This window comes from Falco punctatus (assembly GCF_963210335.1).
Source record: "Falco punctatus genome assembly, chromosome: 8".
Classification (NCBI taxonomy): domain Eukaryota; kingdom Metazoa; phylum Chordata; class Aves; order Falconiformes; family Falconidae; genus Falco; species Falco punctatus.
In genome coordinates this window covers 49,400,292-49,427,253 of record NC_137588.1, presented here as the reverse complement: position 1 = coordinate 49,427,253, position 26,962 = coordinate 49,400,292, and the positions used below count along the sequence as shown (strand labels likewise).

At 37.5% G+C, this 26,962-nt stretch overlaps 1 protein-coding gene across 16 annotated transcripts in view; it reads left to right on the top strand.

Annotated features, from left to right (window-relative positions):
- Window positions 1–26,962, top strand: part of TENM2 (teneurin transmembrane protein 2) — a 1,028,597-nt gene that overhangs the window by 463,686 nt on the left and 537,949 nt on the right. For all 16 annotated transcript variants that reach the window (XM_080399947.1, XM_080399949.1, XM_080399942.1 and 13 more), the window contains one exon: window positions 17,433–17,724. In XM_080399947.1, coding sequence (XP_080256073.1) covers window positions 17,499–17,724 — 226 coding nt within the window. In that variant the 5' untranslated portion in view covers window positions 17,433–17,498. The remainder of the gene's footprint in view (window positions 1–17,432; window positions 17,725–26,962) is intronic.

Genomic DNA, 26,962 nt, shown 5'->3' with positions numbered 1-26,962 from the left:
ATTCTTCATTTAAAAAAAATCTAATTAACTGATATGTCACAATTTCATGTTGAATTACGGTTTTTACATCATACCCATTTGAAGCACTGATCTGACCATCTGTCTGGTGATGTACTTGCACAGTATCAGAACTAATATTAGTGCAGTCTAAATGGAGTCATGGAACTATGGACCAATTTGTATTTCATTTTGATCGCTCAAAACTCAATTTCTAGATGGGACATTTCCTAATTCTGCAGTCTTGATTATTGGAAAGTATTCCAGTTGCTTCATGAAAGTTTTTAAACCTGAATATAAAAACATTTCCAGTGGCTAAAGGACTTAAAGAAAGGCAGGTACCTAACATTTTTCACCTCTGCAAAATAGAGGGGAAAGTTTGCTTGTCCAGGCTAGAATTTATCAGAAATAATATTATTTCTGAAAACTTAAGCCAATCCAACTGGAAGACTGAGGATTCCATCAAGATACTCTGTGAGTATATAGATTTCCTTGAAGATATTTATAGGAAATGGGATAGCTAGTTTTAGTCAATACTTAAGAACTACTATTTTTGAATAAAGGTTATTCTACCAACATAAATTCAATTACAATTTAGGTCACTACAGGTCTTTCATTTGGGGAGCTGCCTGAAGCCTTGGGCATTGAGATTTCTGTGTTGTAGAATGTCTCCTCTGCAGACCTTGTAACACATAAATGTAACCACCAATTCTAAACTGCAGGTAGATAAACCTGATCTGCAAGCTGCTCTTAAGGAATTGTATTTCTTTTTCTTGCGTTCTTCTTTGCATTTAATTTTTTTAGTGTGTAACCGTGCTATTTTGCTACTTTAAAAAAAAAAAAAAAAGTTGAAAGTTGACCTGAAGCTTAAAAATGAAACTGGATTATTTTTTTTTTTTAAAAAGGTTTTGAAGGAGCAATGGGTCATGCAAATTGTTTTGTCCTTGATAATGTTTTTTATGAGAATGAGGAATGGGACTTTTAGCCAAAGTAAATAAATAGCGTTTTTATTTATTTGAAGGAATACCCTATGTAAAAATTCAAGCAAGGAAATCTGTAAATTGTGTATGTATATCAGACCTTGACTAACGCTTAATTTTCAATCAAAATTGTGGAGCGGGATAGTCTTGTTAAATTGCTGAAGCTTGATTTCTGTTGCTTCTGCTGTCAGTTGTTAACTCTTAATGTGCTTGCTCTGTCTGGTGGTTGTCGTTCTTTTAGCTTGCCTTTCAGGAAATGGGAATGAAACAGAGTGATCTACAAGGAAGCACCTTGCCCTTATGGTAGCAGAAATAATTAAAAAAAAAATAAATTATGATATCTTTAGTAGTGTTGGAATTGAAACCAGTATAGTGGTTTATTCACAGATTCTCAGTTTGGTTTTTAGACTAATTGCATATGATTGAACAAATACTTGTTTTCTTTTTCTGGTTTAAATTCTAGCTGCTTGTATAAGCACAAAACTCTTGTCCATAGAAAGTTGGCTGTATGGTTCAGGGAGCAGCTTTTTCTAGAATGAAGTCAGTATGAATTACTAATACAGGAGGTATTATTGCTGCCTAATGCGCTATGTCCAGGTACGGTCTCCCATGTCAACTGTTATTCTGTGTTACTGGGAAGACAGAACTGGAGTAGTCCAGGTCCTTCAAGAGTTTCTGCCTTGCATGAAATCTTTACAGTAGTGCTGTAAGAGACACCACTTTTAAGTGGCTTCAGCTATGCCACTTACAAAATACTCAAACATATACAGTCTTAACCACTGTTTGTGCAGAATTTGCTTTTGAAGAGGAACATATGCATACCACTGAAAACTACGTCAAGAAAGAGATTTCTTCTCTCTGCGTTACTTTTTGCCTTTTTTATTTTAATAATTTGTAAAAGATCTCATGCAAATTAGAAATTACTGACGTAACTTGGACAACTGAGTAAATTGGTAACGGTATATGGATCATTTTACCTGTAGATCATTGTGTGTCTCGGTATTGATCTAAATTTACGATCTGAGGGCTTTTAAATATATATGAAAAGCTTTGTCAGGTATCTTTCTAATTCCATTTCCTAGTAAATTAGGTTAAAACTGTTCATAGTTTATTGATTTCAGTTCAGGGTAATAAAGCATGTATAGTGTTTGTTTCCAGTTTCCTTCCTGCTCTGAGAGGTACAGAGATAGGAGACAGTTTTTCTCACTACCTGTAAGGCAGAACAACCTACTAAGCTAAGGGAGGCTTTAAATAGCAGGGAGGCTCTGTGACTTTGCTCTTCTCTGCCTCAGTAACTTTATTTATGAAAATATGGGATTGCAGTGCTTTGATTTGTGAATAGGAAAAATGCTTTGAAGGGTAGAGCATTAGTAAAATAATTTGTGAAAGATGTAGTAGCATGTTACCTACAGTAGTTGTCCAGGGCATTAAGGTGAATGTGTGACTACTTTTAAGCCAGAGGTGTGTGTCTGGGTGATCAAGTTTCATGAACATAGAATACATAGCTTGAAATTCTGGATCTGTCAACATTAATGGCTACTCGTCTCAGGCATAGCTGCAAAAAAGGCAGGTTACAAAAGAGAGGGTTAATTAGGACACTTTATTGACTCTGCACATCTGAAGAACTACCACCACTAATTCATGTAATAAGTATTTCTTCCTTCACAATTTCTGCTAGCAGAAATTGTCCCTAATCCTCCACAGATGGTCTGCAACTCTTTGAAGAACTTATAGGAAAGTTAAGATGCTAGGGAAAAAGGTTGAGTATTTAGTCAGTTTGCTTGCTTTTTACACTAAGCACTCACAACTCTTTGAAGCAGTTACCATAGGGTGATGCTCTCTCCAGACATCAATTGCATGTTGGATTTCCTCAAGAATAAGGCTGTGTGGTGCGTAAAACCTGGAAAATAAAATGAACAAAAAACCCCAGAAAATTTCAGTTGGTTTTCTGATCTACTCAGAGGACATCAGTTTTTCCTTTGACAGTAACTAAAAAATACCTCTAGTAGCAATGGATGAACTCCTTTCTGATTCACCAGGACAGCTAGGTGGTCCTGGGGCACCAAACCTTTCCTGTATTAATCCCAGTAATGCAGTTGTGACCATTCTGTCTGTATACTCAGACCGAGTAGCTTGTGTTCTCCACGCCCAGAGGATGACCCCTGCTTTGAATTAAATACAGTAGCCCACCCCCCAGTATATTGTCTAAAATTAACAAGCCTTTTGCAGTTTGGCAGATGGGATTTTACAGGAAGAGAAACCACCATTAACTTCTGTGGGGTCATGGGTTCATAGCTACTATCTGTGCTGTATTCTGCAGTGGAAATAGAAATTGAAGGATTTGGTAGGTAAATTACTATAACAACTTCAGCTTTTGATTTTTTGTTTGTTTGTTTGTTTGTTTTATGACAATCTATAGATTTTCAGGCAGAAAAATGTGTCTGACTACACACAGCTTAAGTTGGTCATTGGCCACATATCTATAGGATAGGCACAGATGTAATCCATTGCTTGCTGGGCTGCCAAACCAACAAAATCCTCAGTGGAAAAAGAATATGTCTGCATTGATTTAGATTACATGGGTATGTGGCTGTGACTGGTAGACAGTTGGACTCTTAGGTGTTAGGGTTACAGTTCCTTCTCATACATTGTTTTCTTTAGCGTTATGGTGGTGCCATTATAACATATGGCAGAGTTGTTTTCTTTTGGGTTTATTTTCATATTTTTAAAGGACCACATCAAAATTCAAAATGACATGTTTGGAAACACATGAGCTTGCTGTAGTGTCACGCAATCACAGAATGGTCAGGGTTGGAAGGATCCTCTGGAGATCATCCAGTCCAACCCCCTGCCCAAGCAGGGTCACCTAGGGCAGGCTGCACAGGGTCGTGTCCAGGTGGATTTTGAATGTCTCCAGAGAAGGAGACCCCACAGACCCTCTGGGCAGCCTGTTCCCATGCTCCACCACCCTCAGAGTAAGAAAGTTTTCCTCATATTTAGAAGGAGCTTCCCATGTTGCAGTTTGTGCCCATTGCTTCTTGTCCTGTCGCTGGACACCACTGAACAGAGCCTGGCCCCATCCTCTTGGCACTTGCCCCTTAGGTATTTGTAGGCACTGATAAGATCCCCTCTTGGTCTTCTCCAGGCTAAACAGGCGCAGCTGTGTCAGCCTTTCCTCATAAGGGAGATGCTCCAGTCCCCTGTCTATCTTTGTAGCCTCCACTGGACACTCTCCAGCAGTTCCCTGTCTCTCTGGAACTGGGAGCACAGAACTGGACACAGCACTCCAGATGCAGCCTCACCAGGGCAGAGCAGAGGGGGAGGATCACCTCCCTGCCCCTGCTGGCCTCGCTGCTCCTAATGCCCCCCAAGACACCACTAACCTTGGCCACCCGGGTACACTGCTGGCCCACGGACAACTTGGCTGCCCACCAGATGTCCCAGGTCTTTCTCCACAGAGCTGTCTCCCAGCAGGTCACCAGCCTGTGCTGATGCCTGGGGCTGTTCCTCCCTGGGTGCAGGACCCTACACTTGCCCTTATTGAACATCATTAGGTCCTTCTCCACCCAGCTCCCCAGCCTGCCCAGGTCTCGCTGAATGGCAGCACAGCCTCCTGGGGTATCAGCCGCTCCTCCCAGTTTGTATCATCCACAAACTTGTTGAAGGGATACTCCGTCCCTCCATCCAGGTCATTGATGAATGAATTGAAGAGGACTGGACCCAGCACTGACCCCAGGGGAACACCACGAGCTACAGGCCTCCAGCTCAAGTCTGCGCCATTGGTCACAACCCTCTGAGCTCTGCCATTTGGCCAGTTCTCAGCCCACCTCACTGTCTGCTCATCTAACCCACACTGCCATGTATGAGGCTGTTATGGGAGACAGTGTCAAAAGCCTGGCTGAGGTCAAGGTAGACAACATCCGCTGCTCTCCCTTCGTCTACCCAGCCAGCCATTCCATCGTGGAAGGCTATCAGATTGGTCAGGCATGATTTTCCCTTGGTGAATCCATGTTGACTGGCCCAAATACCTTTTTTTCCTCCCCATGTTTTGAGATGAACTCCAGGATGAGTTGTTCCATCACGTTGCCAGGGATGGAGATGAGGCTGACTGGCTTGTAGTTTCCTGGGTCCTTCTTGCCCTTTTTGAAGACTGGAGTGACACTGGTTTTCCTCTAGTCCTCAGGCACCTCTTCTGTTCTCCATGACCTTTCAAAGAGGATGGAGAGTGGCTTAGCAATAGCGCCTGCCAGCTCTCTCAGCACTTAGAGGTCCATGGATTTGTGGGTGTCAGGCTTGCTTAAGTGATTTCTAACCTGATCCTCTTCAAGTGTCTTGTATTTATGATAGAGCGTGTGTTTGTTACTTTTGTTAAACTGTACGTTTAATTCCTGTAGATTTTTTTTTTTTCACTCTAGAACTGCATTTTTGGCATTTTCTGTTCCTTCAGATGGTCTGTATTGTGAAACTGAAGAAGCGACAAAGCCCACTCTACTTTCTCCAGCATACCATTTCCCTGTGACTGCCTTTTGTTCTGTCACCAGCATGACTGCGCAAGGGCCCCACTGCTGCGATGTTTGCCGGACCTCTGCAGGCCGCACGTGTGCAGACATAATGTAGCCTCTGCCTTATTGTGCTGCTGAAGCTTTGAACTCGGGTTTAAACCTGCAAGCTCAGATGCATTTTCAGCTTCAAAAAGCTCTGACTTTTTAAGCCTGTGTGCTCAGCTTACAAAGCTTTTATCACGTATTCACTTTACAGCCTTGTTTCCTAAATAAATATACATGTGTGTTGGTTTTTCTTTTAATGACTATGGAACTTTTCCTAAATCAAAAATGCCATAGACTCACAGGCCATCAAGGCTGGACAGGGCCTCGGGAGCTCAGCTGAGCCAGGCTTCAATGCTGAACTGAGACCGGGTTGCTAAGGGCTTTGTGAGGCTGGCTTCAAAACACGCAGAACTCCACATCTCTGTAGCAACCTCTCCCAGTGCGTATTTGTCCCCATAGTGGTTTTTACCCACCTCATGTCTGATCGGAACTTCCTGTACTTTACTTTGTGCCCATGGTTTCTCACTTGCCCTTTGGTTCCACTCACTAAAGACCCTGGCTCCCTCTTCTTCATAGCTTCTGAGGAATAGGAAGGTCCCTGCTAGGTCCCAGTTAGCCAAACAAGCCCAGATCCTTCATTTCTCCACACGGATTGCATGCTCCAGTCCATTGAGACACTGGTGTCTTTCCCTGGACTTGCTCCAGTGCATGAACATCTTTCTTGTTTTGTTGGGGCAGAACTCGATGCAGTATTGTTGGCATCTGTAAAGTACTGTTAAAAATAATGATATAAGGAAATAATTTACATGGGTAGATAATACAGCATTAGAAAGAAAAAAAAAAAAGCATTTTAAGGCTTGTGTTTAACCTTTAAAAAGTTGGGTATGACGACAGAATTCTAGTTTCACAATGTAATTTTTGTTAAATTGCATTATGTATTTTTGTTATCTGTACATAATAGAGAACATCTACTCTGTACATATATTAATCCTTAGAAGAAAAAACTAAGTTTTGGACCTCTAGTTACATTTCTGTTTTGAAAAACGAAACTATAAATTTATCAATTCCACTATTTTTAGAGAGTAAGTAATTTTAATAGAAATTTTAAAATATTTTTAATTCTGTGTACTGTGGATGTAGAACAGGATGTCCATATAGCTGTACAGATAAAATAGCTACTTGGTTTAAACAAGCATCTTCACTGAATTTGCAAATTTTATTTTGCAAGAATCAGTGCTACAGCCAAATGTCATAGATGAAACATTTAGTTTAAATTTGCTTTAAATCTTTCTTGCCAGCTTCCCTTAGGTTTGATCTGTATCCTTGTCATAAAATGCTGGTGGTTTTGCCTGGAAAGTTTGATTATGGCAGTTGAAGAATGTAGATGGTTCTGCTCTGGATATGTGGCAATCTAGGCACCAGATGGCAAAATTGTGGGTGCTGGCTTTAATGCAGTGAGCTTAGTCTCAAGAAGAAATTGGACATTGCAGCTTTGTTATTGTTCTTTCTGTAAAATGGCAATGGAAAGAATGGACAAAATGGATTTCTTAAAGATCCGTTGCAGTTTTAAGAGTGTTTTTAAAGTGATTACTTTCTCGTGACTGATCTCGCTTTCTAAAATTCAGCCACGCGGGGTGAATAGGAGATGGTTGTTTGCATGTCCCATGCAGTAGCTTATCTGAGAATATCCCCATGGGAGCTCCTGTGTTCTGGTACAGCTTAGGACCTTGCTGTCCCCAGGTGCTTTCAGGCACTTCCCACTAGGTGTTGGATGACGATCATACACGGGGCTGAGAACTGTGGCAGCTGAGGAGCCAGGATGGGCTGGCTTCTGACGACTCAGCCACATGAACAGTGACTGTTGACAAAGTGACACAGAGGAAACCTCTTATCCACCAGCAAATGCCAAGCTTGCTGTGGAGACACCTGCAGATAGAGGATAGTAAGCAAAATAACAGTCCTATCCAAGGAAGGATATTCAAGTCTGCAGAAGGAAGTTGCAGCGTAAGCACATATGTTGGTTACATGTACACTGCTAAATGACTAGGTACCTAACATGTCTTGAAGCATGTGCCCTTTTCTGTAGAGTGACTTTCCTCCAGAAAGATGTGGCCTTTTTCTTTGTGATTTGGAGATGGAACAGAGGATGGAGTAATGTCTGCACAGTGACTGGTATTATGAGATATTTGTGGCTTCTTGTGGTCTTGGACCAGTTGATTTCCTACAAGTTGTTTATTGGTTTGGTTTAGTTTTTTAACTTATTAAAAGGATTTCCATTAGTCAAGATAACCCTTTCTGTCCTCTTCTGCTATGATAATATGCAAGCAAACCTTGCACTGCAATTTTGGGTAAACCCTCTTTCAGGGTCACAGGACCTCAGTTCATTCCCTGCCAACCCCTTGCTGTATGGACACTGGAAGTTCACTCCAGAGATTTTGAGTTACAGTTGGTCATTTCGTATAATGGTTGCATTCGTTTTATCCATTGCTGTGAGGTTTATTCGATTTTTATAAAGCATTTAATTTTCCTTTATTGAAAGATGGAACAGCAGTTGAGATGTAGTTAGCTGAGAATTGTGCAGCCTTCTTACTTCATTATGCAGAATTTCATTGCCATCTGAGACAATCTAGAATTTCAAATGTTTCAGAAAATACTTTTATGGAAGCTGTTGGGATAGAATGTCATTCATTCTGTGTGCCTTTACATGATGTTCCATTGTCTTCCATTCATATTTGTTTTTTCCCTTTAACTTTTTCTTAGCTTACCTTGAACCTATAAAACAAAGGATCATTTTAGGAAGTTGTTGTTTCTGATAAAATCTGTGCGTTTACAAAGGCAGAGAACTCCCAAGGAGTAAGGCTAATAATTTACACAAACAAAAGGGCTCTTCCCCACCTTGCCCCCCCCGCCCTGAATAGAGGGCAGTATCAGAGCCTAGGTGAGTGGGTTATTTATTTGTGTAGTTGGGAACAGCTGTCTGGATTGAATTGAGTAGAACTGAAATTCTACTAAATACTGCTAGGCATTTTAAAATATTGTTGTGTTTTCTTATGATGATGAGTTTATACAGACTTAAAAATAGTCTCTAGCAAAGCCTTCTTCAGAGAATATTTTGGTAGGTTGATAATGCTAGCAAGGAGAAAGCATATTAAAGCATCTTGTTAATAAACATAGGAAAATTGTTAGTATCAATTTGAGGTAGGAGATGTTCCATGGAAGCTTTAAAGAAAGGAGTGTTTCTTGGACAGAGTGAGAGAATGATGTATATTTAGACTCAAAAGCACGTGGTGTTCTCAACTGAAATGGTACGTAAAGTTCCTAAACTAATAATGTTTGATGAGTTCCGAGAATAGTCTTGTAGAGGTTTGAAAATCTCTGAGAAAACTCCTAAGCAACATGATCTTCTTACAGTAGCATCCTCTGATGAGATGTACACAGGAGATCTGCTTGATCTCAGATTCTGGAAAAGTTCCTCCTTAACAGTGTATTCATCTGTTAAGAGTAAAGAAGAAATGCAAGGTGTGTTCCTGACGGTTTTCTTTTGGCTAATCTTTTACCCAGTGGTACAGCTTCTGTTTTTGCCAGCAGGAATGAAGGTGGCCAACACATGTAGAATTACAGAATGTTTTAAAACAATACGGTGGAGAAGAATTAGGAAGGAACTGTCTTAAAATTCTTGGCATTGGACATGCTTGGGTACAAGAAAAGCACAAGTCATAGGATCATAGAATCATTTAGGTTGGAAAAGACCTTTAGGAACATCAAGTCCAACCATTAACCCAGCACTGCAAAGTCCGCCACTAAACCATGTCTCTAAGCACCACATCTACTCATCTTTTTTAACACCTCCAGGGATGGTGATCCTACCATATCCCAGGGCAGCCTGTTCTGGTGCTTGACCACCCTTTCCATGAAGAAATTTTTCCTAATATCCAATCTAAACCTCTCCTGGCATAACTTGAGGCCATTCCTCTTGTCCTATTGCTTGTTACCTGGGAGAAGAAGAGACCTGCCTCCACCTGTCTACAACTTACAGGTAGCTGTACAGAGTGATGAGGTCCTCCCTGAGCCTCCTTTTCTCCAAACTAAAGAACCCCAGTTCCTTTAGCTTTTCCTCATCAGACGGGCTCCAGCCCCTTCCCCAGCTCCGTTGCCCTTCTTTGGATGTGCTCTAGCACCTCAATGTCATTCTTATAGTGGGGGGCCCAGGTCCTTTCATGTCAGCTACATTTCTCCAACTTCATAGCAGTCGTGTTTAAAATCAAAACCCTTGAGTCTAATGTGGAAGCACAGTGCCCAGGAGTTCTCAGAGGTAGCTGATGGATTAGCCTGGGTGTGAAGGGAAAGGCTTGTGGAAACAAACAGCATTCAAATCCTTAACTGAAATTACAGGGATAAATAAAAATGAGAAAAAGGAAAGACAGAGGAGCCTGACAAAAGAACAGAATACAGGAAAATGCTGGTAAAAAATTAAATTAACTAATTACTCAGTGTTGGTGAAAGCAAAAGGGAGGGGGAATGGCTGGAGCACAACTTGTGCTCCAACCAGCTTGATGTTTGGCTCCATTGCTAGTAAGGTTAAAAATCCCATTAACTTAATTAAAGACAGCATTCAGTCTTAGGAATAGAAGGAAAAAAGAGCATCACCAATAGACAATTAAATAAAGAAGTTGTCATTCATTGCATGGGCATTTAGCTATATCTCACTCCTATAAATGTTGATCAGTTTGATCAAAGACTTAATCAAAATTATTTAGATAATTATTTCCTGATTCAAAAGTATTCTCTAGTGATAGGAAACTATTACACAGAATCGTTAAAGCATGCTTAACCACATTGTGTTAATTATGAGATGATAAATTATTCTACCTTTCTTCATTAACAGCTTTTTAGCAGTAGATAATAGTATTGTTTGTTCTTACTATGCAGTAGAAGAGTAATAATGTTTTTTAGGCAATTATTTTTAGCAAAGTTAGTCTTTTGAAGTGGCCAGTTCATATTTGATCTTTAAATCCATTTTTTGAACCTTTCAGCTAGAGTAATTTTAAGTATTTATATTGATAAGTTGGCTTGTTGTATTTTTCTGTGGTGAACTTGATTCTTTTTTTTTTATCTGACTACATATAATGATAGAAGTATGTAGATAACAAGTACACTGTGAGCAGGAAACCAAGAACTGGAACTCAGGGTTCCTAGTGTGCAGCAAACTTGTTGTATGACCTCAGGTGGGACACTCAGCCTTTTGGCGTTTAACTTCTTCTGTAGAATAAGGATAATACAGTTTTCTCTCTCATGGCTGTCCTGAAACCTCTTGAATATTTGTAAATAGCTTTGAGTTAGGAGTGGAAATATATTTTTCCCAGAAAAAAAACCCTCTTTTATTATTATTATTGTTATTGTTATTATTATTTGGGCAGTGTTTGGAATGGGGGGGGGATATTAATGCCTCATTCAGAAAAACAGGAAAACTGCTTTCCAAGAGGAAAACCTTGAAAACTTCACATGGCTGAGAAACCCCAGGATACAGAAATATTTTTATCCTGTCACTTTTCTTTACATTTGCAAACTCTCTACTGTTTTACCTCTGTGTATCTAGGAAGAAAAGTTAGATGTCATTTCAGCCTCATTTATATAGAAGTAGTGATGTACTTAGTACTAATTTGGGTGGATTTATAAGCCCTTCTCTGAAAAAGGAGTTAAACTTTTATTTGTAAGTGTGTGTACTTTTTTCATTGCTTATGTCAAATGTTTTTACAAAACATGGATGTCTTTCCTCGTCAGTGTGATGCAATCTGCTTCTAGTGGCTGGAGTAACATCTAGGATGGGATTCAACATGATAGTTGGCGTACTCTTCTGATGACCAGCTACTGAAATATGTAGGATGCAAATAGTATTTTAATGAGTTTAAAATAACCTTTCAAGAAAAATCATGTAAATATACTCTATGGGCTAATCAAGGTACTACATTAGGTTTGTGTGATGAAAGTTTAAAGGCCAGTATTTTTCTTCCTGCTCTGGAATCTATCACATGTGTTTGTGAAGCTTGCTGTTTCTCATGTTGTTGTCAGAAGATGGAAAAGCACGTAGTTCATAGGAGGTAAAATGAAAATGAAGACTTGTTTGGTTCATAGGTGCTGTGCTCTGCTTCAGACCATTAACGGTGGCAGATGGTTAGTTAATAGGGGGATTTTACTGGTACGGCTTCTGAATCTGTGGTGATCCCCGACCCATGAGGTTCATAAACCAGAAGCCACAGTAATATTTAAAAATTTGTATCCGAGTTTGTCACTTGATTTTTCAACTGACATAAAGTGCCTTTAAGAGAACAACTGCCCATTTATCCCCTGTGTCAATGCATTTCTGAAGCCTCTCGGTACAGGTAAGAGGATGTGCTTACATATGTCAACCCTCACTGCCCCACACTCAGTGGAAAATAAGAGGTTAATCCCTTAGCAGTTAGTGAATGATGTGAGACTAAGACTGTTAGAAAGCTGTCTAGTAGCTCCTGGGCTTTTCAGCAGTTCTTGATGACATGTTATTTTCTTAATGGGATGTTATTTTCATAATAGATTTAAACAGTTCTGGGATTTGTAAGAAGTTCCTGGAGTACAGAAATCTCAGAATATAGTCTGGAAATAAAATTATGTATATTTAAGTAGATAAAAATACATATATGATATAAATATTTGGCATAGTGTTTGATTTTGTTGTTGTGTTTAAAATTTTGACTGCCCTTAGTCTGAAGATATTTCCTATACTTTCAGTTTTCTAAAAAAAAAAAAATATAAAAATAAAAGAAAGAAAGAAACAGGAAAAAAGGTGGTTTTGTCTGCACTAAAGCACAACACAGAATGCCTATAAGCACTTATGTCTTCTATTACTTAAACCTGAATCATTCATCAGAACTGTTCTGAAATAGCTATTTCACATGTCATACTAAATAAGTCTAATTTTCAATACAATAGTAAAAGGAAAATCTAGTATTTGGAGAGGTAAAAAAATAGAATATGAAAAATATGAAGAAAGACTTATCAGTGGAAAATGAGGTTACATTGTTACACCACATGGACTGTCCAAATATACTTCGATTTTTTTGCCCAAATCAAAACCAGCACACTTGTCATCAACATTATTTCATTTAACAAAGTGTATATGCTACAGTAGTGTTTCATTAAAATTCTGCATTTTATTTATCACCTTTTTTAAAAGGCAGAGGTGATCCAGAAGTAGAAATGTACTTTTTTACTAATATTAAAATCAGCAAAAAATACAGCAGTTAAATAACTCTTTTATTTATTCCAAAAAAATTTTGTACTGTGCCAAAGCTGAATTACTGAATTTTCTCATTTCAAAAAAAGTCTTTGCATAAAATAATGAACAGCATTTGAATCTCTAAATCACAAGCTTATTTCCAATTGTTGTTGATGAAAAGGAGCACAGGCTTTTAAGAGACCTGTTTGTTAATGAACAGATTGGTACATGGTGTACTACTACTTTTTTTAAAAAAAGAAAAGAAAAAAAAAAAGACTGTTTCTTATACTGTGTGCACTATTGTAATGTTTTGATCTATTGTGCTAGGTTATTTAGGGGCACAAAGTAAATGTGAAGTGCTTTGTTTCCTCTTGAACTTCCAAGTGATTACTGCATTCTGTCTGTTGTGAGTGGCAGTTCTAATGGTCTAATGGTGATGTATGCTGTAATAGTCTAAGGGATCATTAGAAAACGCAAGAAATAAGCACATAACTTAAGTAAGATCAGTGTATGAATCAACTTCAAATTTAAAAAGAATTTTAGCGTAGGCTTCGCTAAGCCATTAAAATTCATTTTGAGTACTCCCTGCATGCCTCCTATTGATTTGACTTTGCTAATGCAAAAATAAGTGGTCAATTTTTTTTAAAAACCCTAAACAAAACCCTGTTTTTCACTTCTCAGATGCTTAGTTTTTTCTTCTCTATCTCCCTGCCCTCAGATCTCTCGCTCGCTCCTCTCCCTCCCACCTTTCCCTCTCCCCTCTCTCCCCAGGACACAGTGGTTTAATGCCCTTGGACTACCCCACGTTACCACATACACTCTTGTTACCACTGCTGTAGTCATGTCCTGGTAAATAGTTCTACACATGAACACAAGAAATCTTATATTGGGTGAATAGCGCGTCTGAGGTTTATTAGGCATGTGTAACTTGAGGCGCATACAATATGTGTCTGTATGTCTGCAGCAATTGCAGCATGTCCCGTTTATTACTTTAGATTTACTCTCTGTGGAAGATCTGGATCAGCTGAGACTATGTACCTTTGAAACTCGACCAACCCTTTTGCAAGCCGTAAATACCTTATTCAGAAAGTTAGATGGGGGTCCTATTAGTGAAGTCAGTTAGTGGTTATTCGACTCTGTAGTATAAGTGGGTCACTATGAGCAGCCTCAGTGCAATCCTTTGAAACAAAAGGAATTACTAAATCAGTTACTATTTAGGTCAATTACTCAAAATAAACCATTCCTAGAGTGCCCCTGAGACAGGCAAGTCAAAGAGTATCAGGAATTTTTAAACTCAAATTGAATCTTACCGTTATTCCTGCTTAACCAAAGCTATCACATTTTACCTTCCCAGGAATACATTACATAAAGATTTGACTGGCTCACAGGGAAGGTGGTTAGCATTGAATTGAAACAGTATTTCATCTGTTCAAGAGAAGTATGAGGAAAATGAAAAACAAGTTTCTAGGAGTGTGTTACAACTTCATGTCATTGCATTTTAAGCCATGTATGGTGATACCATTGTCTGAATTTTAAGAGTGGTTTGTTGATGATGCTATGGAACTGCTTTTTACCTGACTTCTGTTCATAGAAATCCCCAAAGCAGAGATGAAAATGAGAAAGAAATCTATGAGTTTGGAGTTTATTGCATTTAGGTAGATGTATTTAGTCTCAGATGCTTGGGATTTGTCATCAAGTAATAGGAAAAATAAGGAATAAAAGTTAAAGTACTCTAATAAATATGAACATGTCATTAACAGCCCCCCCCCCCCCCATTTTTTCCAAGTTATGTATAACATTTTTAACCACTCTTAAAATGTAGTAAAGTACCCAAAAAATTGTATGGCATAGTATTATAAAGACCAAGCTATTCACCAAATTACTATGATGTCTGATTCTTGTAACAGAATTTTCCTTAAGGATGGTCAAAGTAAAGCTGTTGGGACATACTTATCATATTTCTACATGTATTCTCTTGTGTTAACCTGTTGGGCTTGTCATGGTAACGACACTACAGACGTTGCGCGTTGCATTCTGCATGTGAGGGTGACCGAGGAACATTACTTCACATTATCAACAATAAAGCATTGTCTTACCATTTCCTTTTATTTTTGTATTTGTAGGGTAATTGCACAAACCTCTACAAAGGCATGTTTATTGGGGAAACAATTTCAAAAAATCTTGTCTGCCTGAGAAGATGCTTTAATAAGCTAATATCATGGAAATACTCAGAAGTTTTATCTCAGTCATAGTAAATCCTTCTTTTAATTACAGTAACAAGGAATTAAATGTTCTTTCAGAAACAATAGAAATCAGGCCAGACAGCTTAAAGTTTAGCAATCATGAAAACAAAAGGCTGTTTGTTTTTCTGAACTGATAGACAATACCTTCATATGGAGTAATAGGCTTTTGTATTGAACAGTAGCGTGAAGACATCCAGCGGGTAATTGGCAGATTTTGCTCAATACTGTACTGTATTCATCTGTTTCTGTGTTTTATAATTGTGATATATTGATATCTGAATTTGATGAGATAGTATTGAACTGGGATCAAAGAGCCAGGCATTGTTAATCTAAATGATCATGTATCTTCTCAAACTTCAAGCAAGTGTTTGTTCCACCAGTGTTAACTTGCTTTACAGTTAACATGCTTTACAGTTTAATAAATATTACACGACCAAATAATTTGAACTGAATAATTCAGATACAGAGAAGTCAGCTTAGCCACTAGATGTTCAGAAAGCTGAGAAACAGGAGTGTGTATTGAGTCTTCCTTTCTCTTTAATCTAAAAGTATAAAACTAACCCTCCCAGTTTTAAGTGCTGAATGTCTTCTGCCTTTGTTTAGGCTTTTCTGCGTGTGCTGTTTTGTGAGGGTTTTTTCCCCTCTCAGAAGTGTACCATCATAGTTAAAAAAAAAAAAAAAAGCAGAAAAAAGTAGGCATGTTTACACTTTTTATTGCTCACAGATTGTGGAGTACCTGTGGGTGGCTTAAAGCAGCTGTTTCTTCTGGTTACCTAACTTTCTTTAAAATACAGAAAAAAAACCCAAAACCAAACAAAAAACCCCACAACAAGTCTAAATGTCAGAGTCTAAATGAAGCCAAGAAACCTTTTCTCAAATTCACTAGTTTCTCTGGCCAAGTGCATTTATTCTTTCTTAGGGACATAATTAATTCCAGCCAAAAAGCAATGATTTAGCCAATACTAACGCTAATATTATGACCTCTTCTCCTATGGGTGCAAACAACTTCAGTAAAGATGATTGCCCTCTGGGTTTTTTATCATTTTTTGCTGGAGTTTGTTACTTTGGTGGCAGAGGTGGCAGAGGAGTTGTACTGCTCAAGTGCTGTGGTGGTTTAAATGAAGACTCTGGCCTGGGACTGGGTGTAGGTGGTGTGCAGGATCCGCTCCCGTTCTGCTGGGGGGGCTTTGGAGTAGGCACCTGAACTGCGAGGGCATGGTGGGCAAGAAAAGGACTTCAACTGCCCCAGCTAAATTTGCCAAAACCATTTCTTCACGTCCTTAGCCATGTATAGAAAAGCAAAGATTTTTTTTTCCAGTTTTTGCTTGTTAGCAAACCTGGACGGTTTTTGTGTGAAAAGATTTCATTTCCAGTAAAAGTTTTGTCACAAGGATTTCTCAGGACTAGTACAGACCTGGGCATAGGATGTCATGGGAGAAAGACATACACACAAATACTGACTCAAAATAATTAGTACCCCAGTGGTTAGGGTGCTTGTGCTTAGTGTATTTTTTGCTTTCTACAGTATCTTTCATTCTGCAGTTTATGCATGATAACTGTGCATATATTAAAGTATATATGCCACAGTAAGGGTGTTCTAATTAAGTAGACTTAGAATCTACCTCTTTCTGGTCCAGTAAGCAAGAAGATATTCACACAATTTTGAAGACCTCCAACTGCTGAGATGGACAAACTGGTCATCTTGAGGGACTGTGAAGAAGAGCATTTAGTCATGTTCTGTGGTGCGCAGAGCATCCAATTCCCAAAGCGTGTTCAGAGAATCATAAAAATGCAGAAATGTCGAGGCTGGAAGGAGAGGACCTCTGGAGATACCAGGTCCAACATTCTGTTGAGAATAGGGCCTTGGATTATGTTATCCAGGGGTAATAAAGTAAGTTGTTGCTGCTTCTGAACATGTTAAAGAATAAAGTACACCTTTGTAATGCATTAACGCTGAATAGGAATAATCTCTATGCAACTCTCCTGCATGCTTCATTCTTAATTGCAAGCCCTCCTGCAGGAAGAACGGAAATAATTAAAGCTGGTTTGAGTCTGCTTTTCTTTGTACTGTTGTATAACAGGAACAAATATTATTCTTTCGGTTCCACATTGTTATCAGTGCTCATTCAAAAAATTAAAAGATAACTGTTTTTGTTTTATCATTATTTTTTAAACTCTTCAATGAGATGATAATTTAGATAGAATTCAATTCTTTTAAAGCATTTGATTTTCTCTTCCCCCCCTCCCTGCTCTTTCAGGTAAATTATTTCAATTTCTGATGATGTATCATGTGGGTCTTCTCTTTTTTCTCATCTGCACTGCATTGTTCTTCAAGGATAAGTTGAGAAAAGTAGACTAAAACAAAATATAGCAGCAGCATTGCTCATCTTTTGTTATCCTTTCCTGTTTTTAGGTGACAGTGACTGACCCCAAAGATAAGAGTAGGCTTTTCTGAAAACATCCTACCTGACTCAGAATAATGGATATAAAAGACAGAAGACACCGTTCTCTGACGAGGGGCCGGTGCGGAAAAGAGTGTCGCTATACAAGTTCTTCACTGGACAGTGAAGACTGCAGAGTACCAACTCAGAAGTCTTACAGCTCAAGTGAGACCCTGAAGGCGTATGATCATGACACTAGGATGCACTACGGGAATCGAGTTTCTGACCTGGTTCACAGGGAGTCAGATGAGTTTCCAAGACAAGGTATGTTTAAAGTCAGAACTGGTTTATTTTACAGTAATCCTTGGTAGACAAACTCTGTGGCTTGTTAAAGTATACCAGTGTTACAAGGAGTTTTAATGAAAGAACTATAGGAAAATGGATGCCATTTTATGGTTACTTCACCCGTTTTGTGTTAAATTAGGAAGTTCTTCCTCTTCTCAGATTTCTGATACTGTCAGAATCCACTGCTTGTAAATGAGGCAGACCAGCATCCACTGTTCAAAACACCTGATAAACACAAATGCTAGTGACCCTTAACCAGATGTCAGCTGCCATGGATCTCAGGGCTGGCCAATAAGCTAACCTTGTATTTCATTTCCTAGGTTAATTTTACAAATAATAATGGCATTTTCACCTACACTTGTCTGTCTTTGTAACAGAGTACTTGTACTGAAAAGATAACTAAAACACTGTTATAGTAAAACCCCTTATGCCAACTTATATTAATTATTAATCAGGTGCCTTGGAATTCCTTTGCTGTTCTTAACTGCTGTGTAATCATATTGTGGGGATGGGCATGCTGTTTCTTCTGACTTGATTTTTGTCTCTGTTTACCCTTACTGCTTACCCTTTACCTCATAAAAACTGGAAGGAGGAAACCCGTCTAATTACTTTTATAATTGGTTATAATATGTTATCACAGCATTGAGATCCTAGAACTAATATTTGAAATAACCTGCCTGTGTGAACTTGTAAGCAGGGTGCAGTAATCGTTTTTTTAATAAAATGTTCCTCCCTTTAAATACCTGTTATGTTCAATGAATTAATGAATTAATAATCTAAATGGTTTTAGTTGAAAAAACTGTGATTATGCCTTTGCACTATACACGCACATAGTTTTACTCTCTATCGGGTATTTATGTGTCTCCATAAATCATAAGTGTGTTGAAACCATTAGTGAACATTGCTTCATAGGAACAGTGTTTAATCATCTGGTTAACTTGACCAAACAGCCTGATTAAACTGTGACTCAGTCAACAATTAGCAATGTTTTTTAAAATAAATTACTTGTTTAGTTTCAGTTGAAGAATCAGATATGGTTTATAGTAAGCAAGATATAGGCAGTTTTGAGGTATAAATGTATAGCCCTTTGTTCCCCTCTCAAGGGAAGGTAAATTATCTAGTATATCTTTAACTGAAAAACTTTACTATTTTATAACGTGCTTGTTAATGGCATATGATAGTTCTTTACTACACATTTCTAATATTGTGACTCAGGAATTTCTAAGTTATCACACTTCCCTGTGGAGATCATTCAGTGAAAGGGCATTTTTTAAGCTTGGTATTTTGACATATTGACATAAACAATGCTTGTTTTAAGCATTCTGCCAGCCGTCGGCATCTTTTTTCACCTTTAAATCAAAATATCTATTAATTAGCATCACTGTTTAAATCCTTGTTTAATTCCTTGTTTCTGTTGCATTTGTGTACAGACATTTGGAAGTGTTTGCATTGTACTTGGTCTATCAAACACCCGGTTCTATTTTCTGAGTAATCTCTGTTCTAGTAGGGTTTTTTCTTTGCTCATAGGTATTTACCTAGAGATAACGCATCAAACCGCAACTAGCTCATATGAGCTACTGGAGCCATTTTCACTGTGGTTTGTTCAGCCTTTGTGTACAGGAGTCATCTAAATATTACTTTTCCCTATCTGGATGATTGATGCTTCAGCTCAAGTGCCTCATTTTAGTTTCCAAGTCATTATTCGGCATTTCATGAGGGTGTTCTTTTTCTCTTGATTACTGATTTGACAACTGTTCATCCTCCTCCTGCTCTTAATTTGTTCTTATCTGCCCTCTTTATGAAGGGGAGTGCAAATTGTTGGTAACTGAATTGAAATGCTCACATTTTTATTCTTTTCATTATTCCCCCCAACCCTGCTAGTCTCTGTTATGTCTAGATGAATGAAGTTTATTTTAGAGAGCCAAAGTAATTTTTTTGGTTAAATAATATGAGCAGTAACTCCTTATTTTCCTGTTAAGTTTAGAAAGCAAATTTCGTTCGGAAGTAAGTCTGTATGGTGAATCTTTGTGTTTGAAGGTTTGGTATCTTTCTGGTTTTACAGTTCCTCTACTCTCATGAAATTTGAAATGATGTAGCAAGTAGATCTAGATTAAGACTTGGTACATGTTCTCACATTCTACATTAATATTATGTGGATAAAAATGTGGTTCGTGTAGTAGGAAATACTGTTTATTACATCTTATGTGTGTGGTTTCCAGCTGCAGAAATCTAGGAATTTACACATGTAAATTTATTCCAAATTCGTGTGGGTGTTTTGATGGGATTAAATTCTGTAGGAAATAAACATGTTTAAAACAGTCTTTAGAGAATTTTTGATTCTTCTATTATAAAAAATCTTGACTTTTTTTTAAGCAATTGTAGATACTTTCCTCAATATCTTGCCTCTGCTGTTAGTAAAGCTATGTGCACTTGATTTATTGAAAAGTATCTGGTTTAATCATGGCACTGGAAATGCTCAAAGTAGTTGGTTTTAACTGCTGCCTGTTTGTATGTTGCTCAGTTTTGAAAATCTGTTAAGCATAAGACCAAGTTATACTACTTCCATTTTTGCTTATGATGGTTCAACAGTGAAATGATAATAACAAAAAAATATATTCAGAGCTCAGAAGTCTGAAACAGATCTTTTTGGTTTGCTTTAGTATTTTATTGTCCTTCTGTTTTCACTTGTTTGTTTCATTCTTCTTGAAAAAGCAGATCTACAAAGTATAAATACATCTCTAAGCTAGTGTGAATAAAGCATTTCATGGGAAAGTTCAACGTTGATGGAAGTTTAACTCTGAGAACCCAACCTAAAAGCTTTGTCATCATGCATGTTTTGAAATAAGCTTTTTGTGCTAATCGTTGACAAATGCGCCTACCTAAGAAGGTTCCTGTTTGTTTTAGATGCTACTTTCTGGTGCAGTATTTGGAAGCTTTGCTATGAAGGCGTGATGACATGAGTGTATATTACCTGAACAACCTTAGTCTGGCATTACTTCTACTGTGCTTTTCCTAAGATGTTTGCCTGTAATTTTTCAGAGTAATAAACTTCCCCTTTTAAAGTCTGTTTTTAACATATCAGTAATATTATTTGTATAAAGTAGTTCAGAATAGGTGTAGTATTTTTGTGTCAAACTTATTTTCTGATCATTCTCAAAGCAGGAGTTCAGGTTCTTGGCTAAAATGGCCAATGCATGTGCGAGCTATTAATTTGTCTTAGATTTTCCATAATATAGATAGAAATGTATCTGTAATTCAATACCTGCACTGGATATTCATTAGTCAATCGATCTGAAAAATATCATCCTTCAGTGGATCTGAGAGAGCATTCAAACATTACAGGATTTATTTAAAGTTGTGGAGTCCTTTTTGAATGCTGTGTTTTAAGATGAATAGGAACTTTTATGCTTCCTGCTAGGATATATCAAAAGCCTGACAATAGTTCTGACACCTCTGAATATTTGGAATATTTTACAATCTTCTGGTTATTCGTGAATTTCTCTACATGCCATGTATTTTTCCACCAAAAAGAACCAATTATCAAACTGTTTTTTTAAAAATAAAATAAAATAAAATACTTTCTTTCTGACTTCATCTGCTGACACAGCATGGTGAAAGTAGTTGTTTTTTTAAGACAAAAACTGGAATTATGGAAAACATTTCTTCAAAGAGGTTGCTTTGAAAGGCAACTTTTCTTCAAGTATACTTTGTAACCAAATTGTGCTAAAAGAATACCCTACTGAGTTGTTAAGAGTTTTAAACTGGGTTTCGAAGGGGTGATTGCAAACCTTACTATTCCAGAGTTCCTCACTTGGCATTCATAGCTCATGGATTTTGTGTTTCTGTTTGAGCCAAATGCCAGGCTTCAGCTGATGCAAAATTTATTAGCCAATAGTTATACTGAATTGACTGCTTTCTCATTCTCAGGTCAGATCTAGTTTAGCAGTAAATCTCTGCTGTGAAATGTTAGAACAACTAGACTATATGATTGAAGTTATTAAAAATAAGTCTAAACCCCACAATCATACTAAACTGCACCCAACAGCCTTCTGAAATATTTTGAATATTTTTACCGCAGTTGAATTGCTTTCTGTATGTCACAACATGCCTTTTTGTATGGTGAGATAATTTCAGTAAAGAACAGCCGCCAATACCTTTCTGTATGTCAGCTCAAATTCTATATTTTATTCTTTTGTACTTAAAAATGTGTGCTTCTTGTATCCTGTTTAACATTCTAGGTATGTTAACAGGAATTGGAAAAAATTAGTAATTATGTTTATAAGAAATCCCTTATAATGTTCCTCTAAGGTTGTCCAGTATTTTTATTAACATCAAATAGAAAATTAAGCTATTGCAGTAGAATTCTCAGAGGTGCACTTGCAAAGCGTTATGCGCTTGTTTTTGGTTCACATGGAGTTGTGTTACTATGCCCTGCTACTCTTGGGTATTTCATGCAGCATCTTTTCTTCATATATATTGAATAGGTTTATTGAAGAAAAAAGAAGAATATCAATAACACACAGACACACACACAAAAAAAAACCCAAACCAAAACCCCCAACCAACCCAAAGCAACCCAAACCATTTTGATGAATCTCCATTTTATTTTTTACAACCTACTCTAGGGCAGCTCTGATTCCTGAGAAAAACTTATGTTGTTTTCTGTTCTTGTTCTTCCTCCCATCATAAATCTGTCACCAAATAATTTACTGAGACACGTTTGAAGAACCACAACACAGTAAGAACATTTTATGGGAGAGATAAGGCGGGTTCAGGACTAAAGTTATCGTGTCCAGGTATTCTGTGTTCAGCAACTGATGTGCTGCTGTGCAGAGGGGATAGTTGCTGTTACAGGTCTGCAGACTGACTAGACTTTGTCTTACTTCCCAGTAACACCCAGATGAGATTCTGGTCATCTTGTCATCCAACTTGAGTCATACTCCACTTTTAGGCCCAAATTATTGTGTCCCTTCCAGATCCCACTGAGTTTTATTAATTTTAGTTTTAATATTTCCTTCTAGAACCTGTGACCTTTTGAAAATTAAATGTTTGATATATAGATTTGGATTAAAGACATTAAAGAAATCTTTTTCTTGTATTCTGACTAGAGTGGGAGCACATTCTTAGTTTTCCTTCGTCATGTTAGGTTTTGAGTGGCATTCTGCAATATGTTGCTTTTCAGTATATCCATACACTTAAATAATCAAATAAAAACTGAGGTGCAGGCAGGTGGCATAAGCTCAAGGAGGAAGCCTTTAACATGGAATCAGATGTAGGGTAGTTTGTGTGGGGAAAAGGGCCTCAAGGCAAATTTCCTGTTGGAACTGGTATACACGTGTAATTTGCACTGCTGCTGAATCAAGATTTACTTTGGTTTTAATGGTTACCTGAGAGATATATGATCCCAGCATAAAATATTTATTAAGGTGAGACAACTGCATTCAATTTCTCTTCTCTAGAAAGCACAGCATTAGTGAGAAATAAAAAATTATATTATAATATGTATACCTTATTAAATGAAACACAGATGTTGAATAAAAACTCCCTCCCCTTCCTTCTCCCTCCCCAAATCATAAAAGATTATATGGGTCTTACTGTTAAGTGATTTAAAAACATGAAAGCACTTTTCATCTGTGCTTTCATCTCTGTTGATATTGTTAATAATGGAGCTATGTAGCAGCATTACTAGAATAGCAAATGAATAAAAGTACAAGCCTTTATAGCATCCTTCCCCAAATAAGCTTTTAGGAAAGGAAAATGTAAGAAAGTCTAACCCAAAATCTAACATGCCTCCTTTCATTTATACTCTAGCAATCAGTCAAGTAGCCTTTTGAGCTGTAATATTAAGATCTGCTGATAAATAGGCATTAAATTAAAACTTTGTGTATATTAGAGCTGGCTTTTCAGGGAAACATCATGGAATACGCTCTCACTTTTTGGGGTACTTCCAAGTACATACACATAAATTGTTTTCTCTTGCTCTTTTGTGTTTTGTTTGGGTTTGTGGGTTTGGTTGTTGTTTTTTTTTCCTTTTGAGCAGCAAGCTCCCTGATTTGTAAATGATAATTTAAATCAGTCATTCTGATAATCTCTTACTTTCCACTTCCCTTTCATTCCCCTTCCGTCCTCCTTTCTTGGTGTTTCACCATTCTATATCTTCACACATTGTGACTTAATTTGCCGGGTGCGGTTGGCTGCTCAGGCTGGCTAGAGCTAAGCGTTGAAAAGTCAGGTTATCTAACATAGGCTTGTGGAATGAAGGTGTAACTCTTGCTCTCCTACCTATTTGGCTAGCTGAGACAGCTTCTAGATCAGCATCTTGGCCATCGGGGTCGTCCTCTGAGAGAGTAGGTACTGAGTTGACAGGAGGTGTATTCCAGCCCTCCAGTTCAGAGGAGCCGTTGCAATGCAGCATGTTGAAATATTTAAAATGTCATTGCTGTGGAAAGAATGTAATCAGCTAGCAAGCTAAATTCACGGTGTAATCAGGTACAGTATCACTGGGAATCTGCATCTAGATGAACATAATAAAGATAAGGTTGGAGCTGAATGAAATACTGTCTTCTGAAACTTTATATAAAGAAGCTATGATGCTGACACAGGACCCCAGTAATAATTAATATGACCAGTGCTGAAAAACACAGTACTATTCTAATATTGATACGTAGTTGTAGAATAAACAAACAAACAGCTAGATATAATATGTGAATTCTGTGTACACACACAGTTTCTCTCAGGGAATAATTTGTTATTCTTGGCATTTTCTCTCTAGTGATCATTATTAAAAATCAGCATTTGTTTACATTTTAAATTACAGAATCAGAATGCAGGGATTTCCAGTGCAAATATATAGGTATGTATAGACTTATGCTCCCTTTTTTCTGAACAGTTATTTAGCTTTCACAAAGAGCTTCTGCTTTTTTAATACTGCTGCTTTACTGGACTCCTTGTTAGTTGATGATTAAGTTAAACTACCTTCTATTTTTTTTAAGCATTTACAAAGTTGCATGAGCATTATGTAAACTAGATATAAAAGGATAACTTCTAAAAAGTAGGCATAATCAACTCATGTAGTTAGCACCCGCTGTGAATAAAAGAAATTTTTTTTAAAAAAGTAGGTCTACACTAGAATAGGCTTAGTAACCATTTTAATGCAAATACCTTTTCAAAAGCACTTCAAAATTAATAGGAATTATATTTTCTATACTTAATAGTTACAAATTTGTATCAGGCGAAAAGATCTTCTGCTTCAAAATAGAGGAGTAGTGCTTGCTCACCTTATAATACCAAGGCCCAACAGAGTGTTGAAGCAAACCTATTCTTTGTGTACATTTTCCCCCTCATCCCTTTACTTGGTTACGTACTAGAAGTCTAAGACTTTGGATACTGAAAATAATAATTTTTGATCATATAAATCCTTCTCCATTTCTTTATGCATGAACATGTGCACACCCTTCCAAGATATCTGTTCTATTTAGGCACATCTTTCTGGGTGCTTTTTCTCATATTAAAATCCTTTGTACAGGGAAATAATGCACTCCAAGGAGATGAAATTATAATTTTCTTTTTAAAATAAGAAACTCTAAATGAAAATACTTATTTCTTGATTAATCCTACAAAAAAATTGGCTAACTTGTGTAAATCTGGAAATATTCCACCTTCTCTGGGTTTTTGTCTTCAGAAGGATCTGAAGTTTAATGTAGATATTTTTAGCATGTATTTTCCAGCGAGGAGAGTTTGGAAAGGAGGCTGATTACTTGTCAGTGTTCCCAAACTGATGAAGAGACTCAGATGCTTTTCCAATACACCTTTTACCGTGAAAATCTCAGATTTAAAAAGATTTTACGCTTGATCTGGGTTTGAATTGGGCATCTTTGTCCCTGCATCTTAGGCATGTACCAGAAAATTAAGTCTTTAGAAGTCATGTAGTCCAGAATTTGCATTAGTGAATATTGTTTTGTTTCTGCTGTGGACTTGGGAACCCTTCTAAAGCTTGTTTTCTGGTAAAGAGAAATTAGGCCATTTGGTTCTCCTCCTCCATTCTCATAATACAGAAAAATAGAAATGTTTAAATAAAATGGAAATCCATAAATTTTAAACTGACAAAAGTATTTATTTTGGATTATACATTGTTGAATGCTCTGATACCAGATGTTTTTAAGGTCCATGTCCTCAGGAGAATAAGAAAAGGATTAGACATTTTTATATTACTGGAGCGTGTGGAAGATGGGTTAAGCACCAGAGTGTATGCACTGCTCCAATGCACAAGGCAGTTTTCAGCTCAGGTAAGTTGGGAACATGTTTTACGTGTTTATTGTGTTTATTCTGTAATTTCCTTCTACACCTTTTTTTTTTTTTTTTTCCCCCATATTCTTTTCAATTACATTACTATTGCTGGGGACTAAATTCTAGACTCAATGGACAACTGGTTGTTGTGTGGTAATGTTTATATTTGTTCCTCTTTGTTCTCCTAATACCTCCAATGGACTACATGATTTTTAGAAGCTTTTCAAATACTGTGACTGAACCCAAATACACACAGTTTACATAGTAAGGAAAACATAAGGAAATTTTCAAACAAACAAAACCCACCTAAAGCGCATTATCTTCCATAGAGAACCGTGGGTGTTCTGGACTTGAGTCAAAGTGCTGATGACCAATTTGCTTAAAGCCTATCAAAGGGAATCACAATTAGTATAAAAAGAAAACAGCAAGCAAGCGTAAGTGGGTAAGCAGGGCCCAGCATTTTTTATTCTTTTTGTTGTATATTATTTGTCTTTGGATTCAGCGTTTAAGGTCACAAGGCCTACCAGTTATCTTGTTCGGCCTGATATCTGGTTGCTCATTAACTTTCATCAGATTATTTCTACATTGACCTCGGTAATCTGTCCTTGAATGAGGCACTTTCTGGTGTCTTGAAAACATCAATAGGCAGAAAATCCATTTTTTTCACCGGTGGCCAGCGTCTGTGGGAAGTCAGCCTCCACGTTAAAGCAGATCCTAGCTTCTCTTTGGATTTTGGAAGCTGGTTTCAACTGCTAGCCATTAGGTCTGTCTGATGATGACTTTTCTGTTTTATTAGAACACCCATAATCCTCTTCTTTTTCTTTAGATTCAATTAGACGCTGCAGTTAAGCCAGTCGTGTTTTCTGTGAGCTCTGTTTAGCTAGCTAGGTAGAGATTTTCAGGCATCTGCCTCTTAGTATCTTCTGTCATG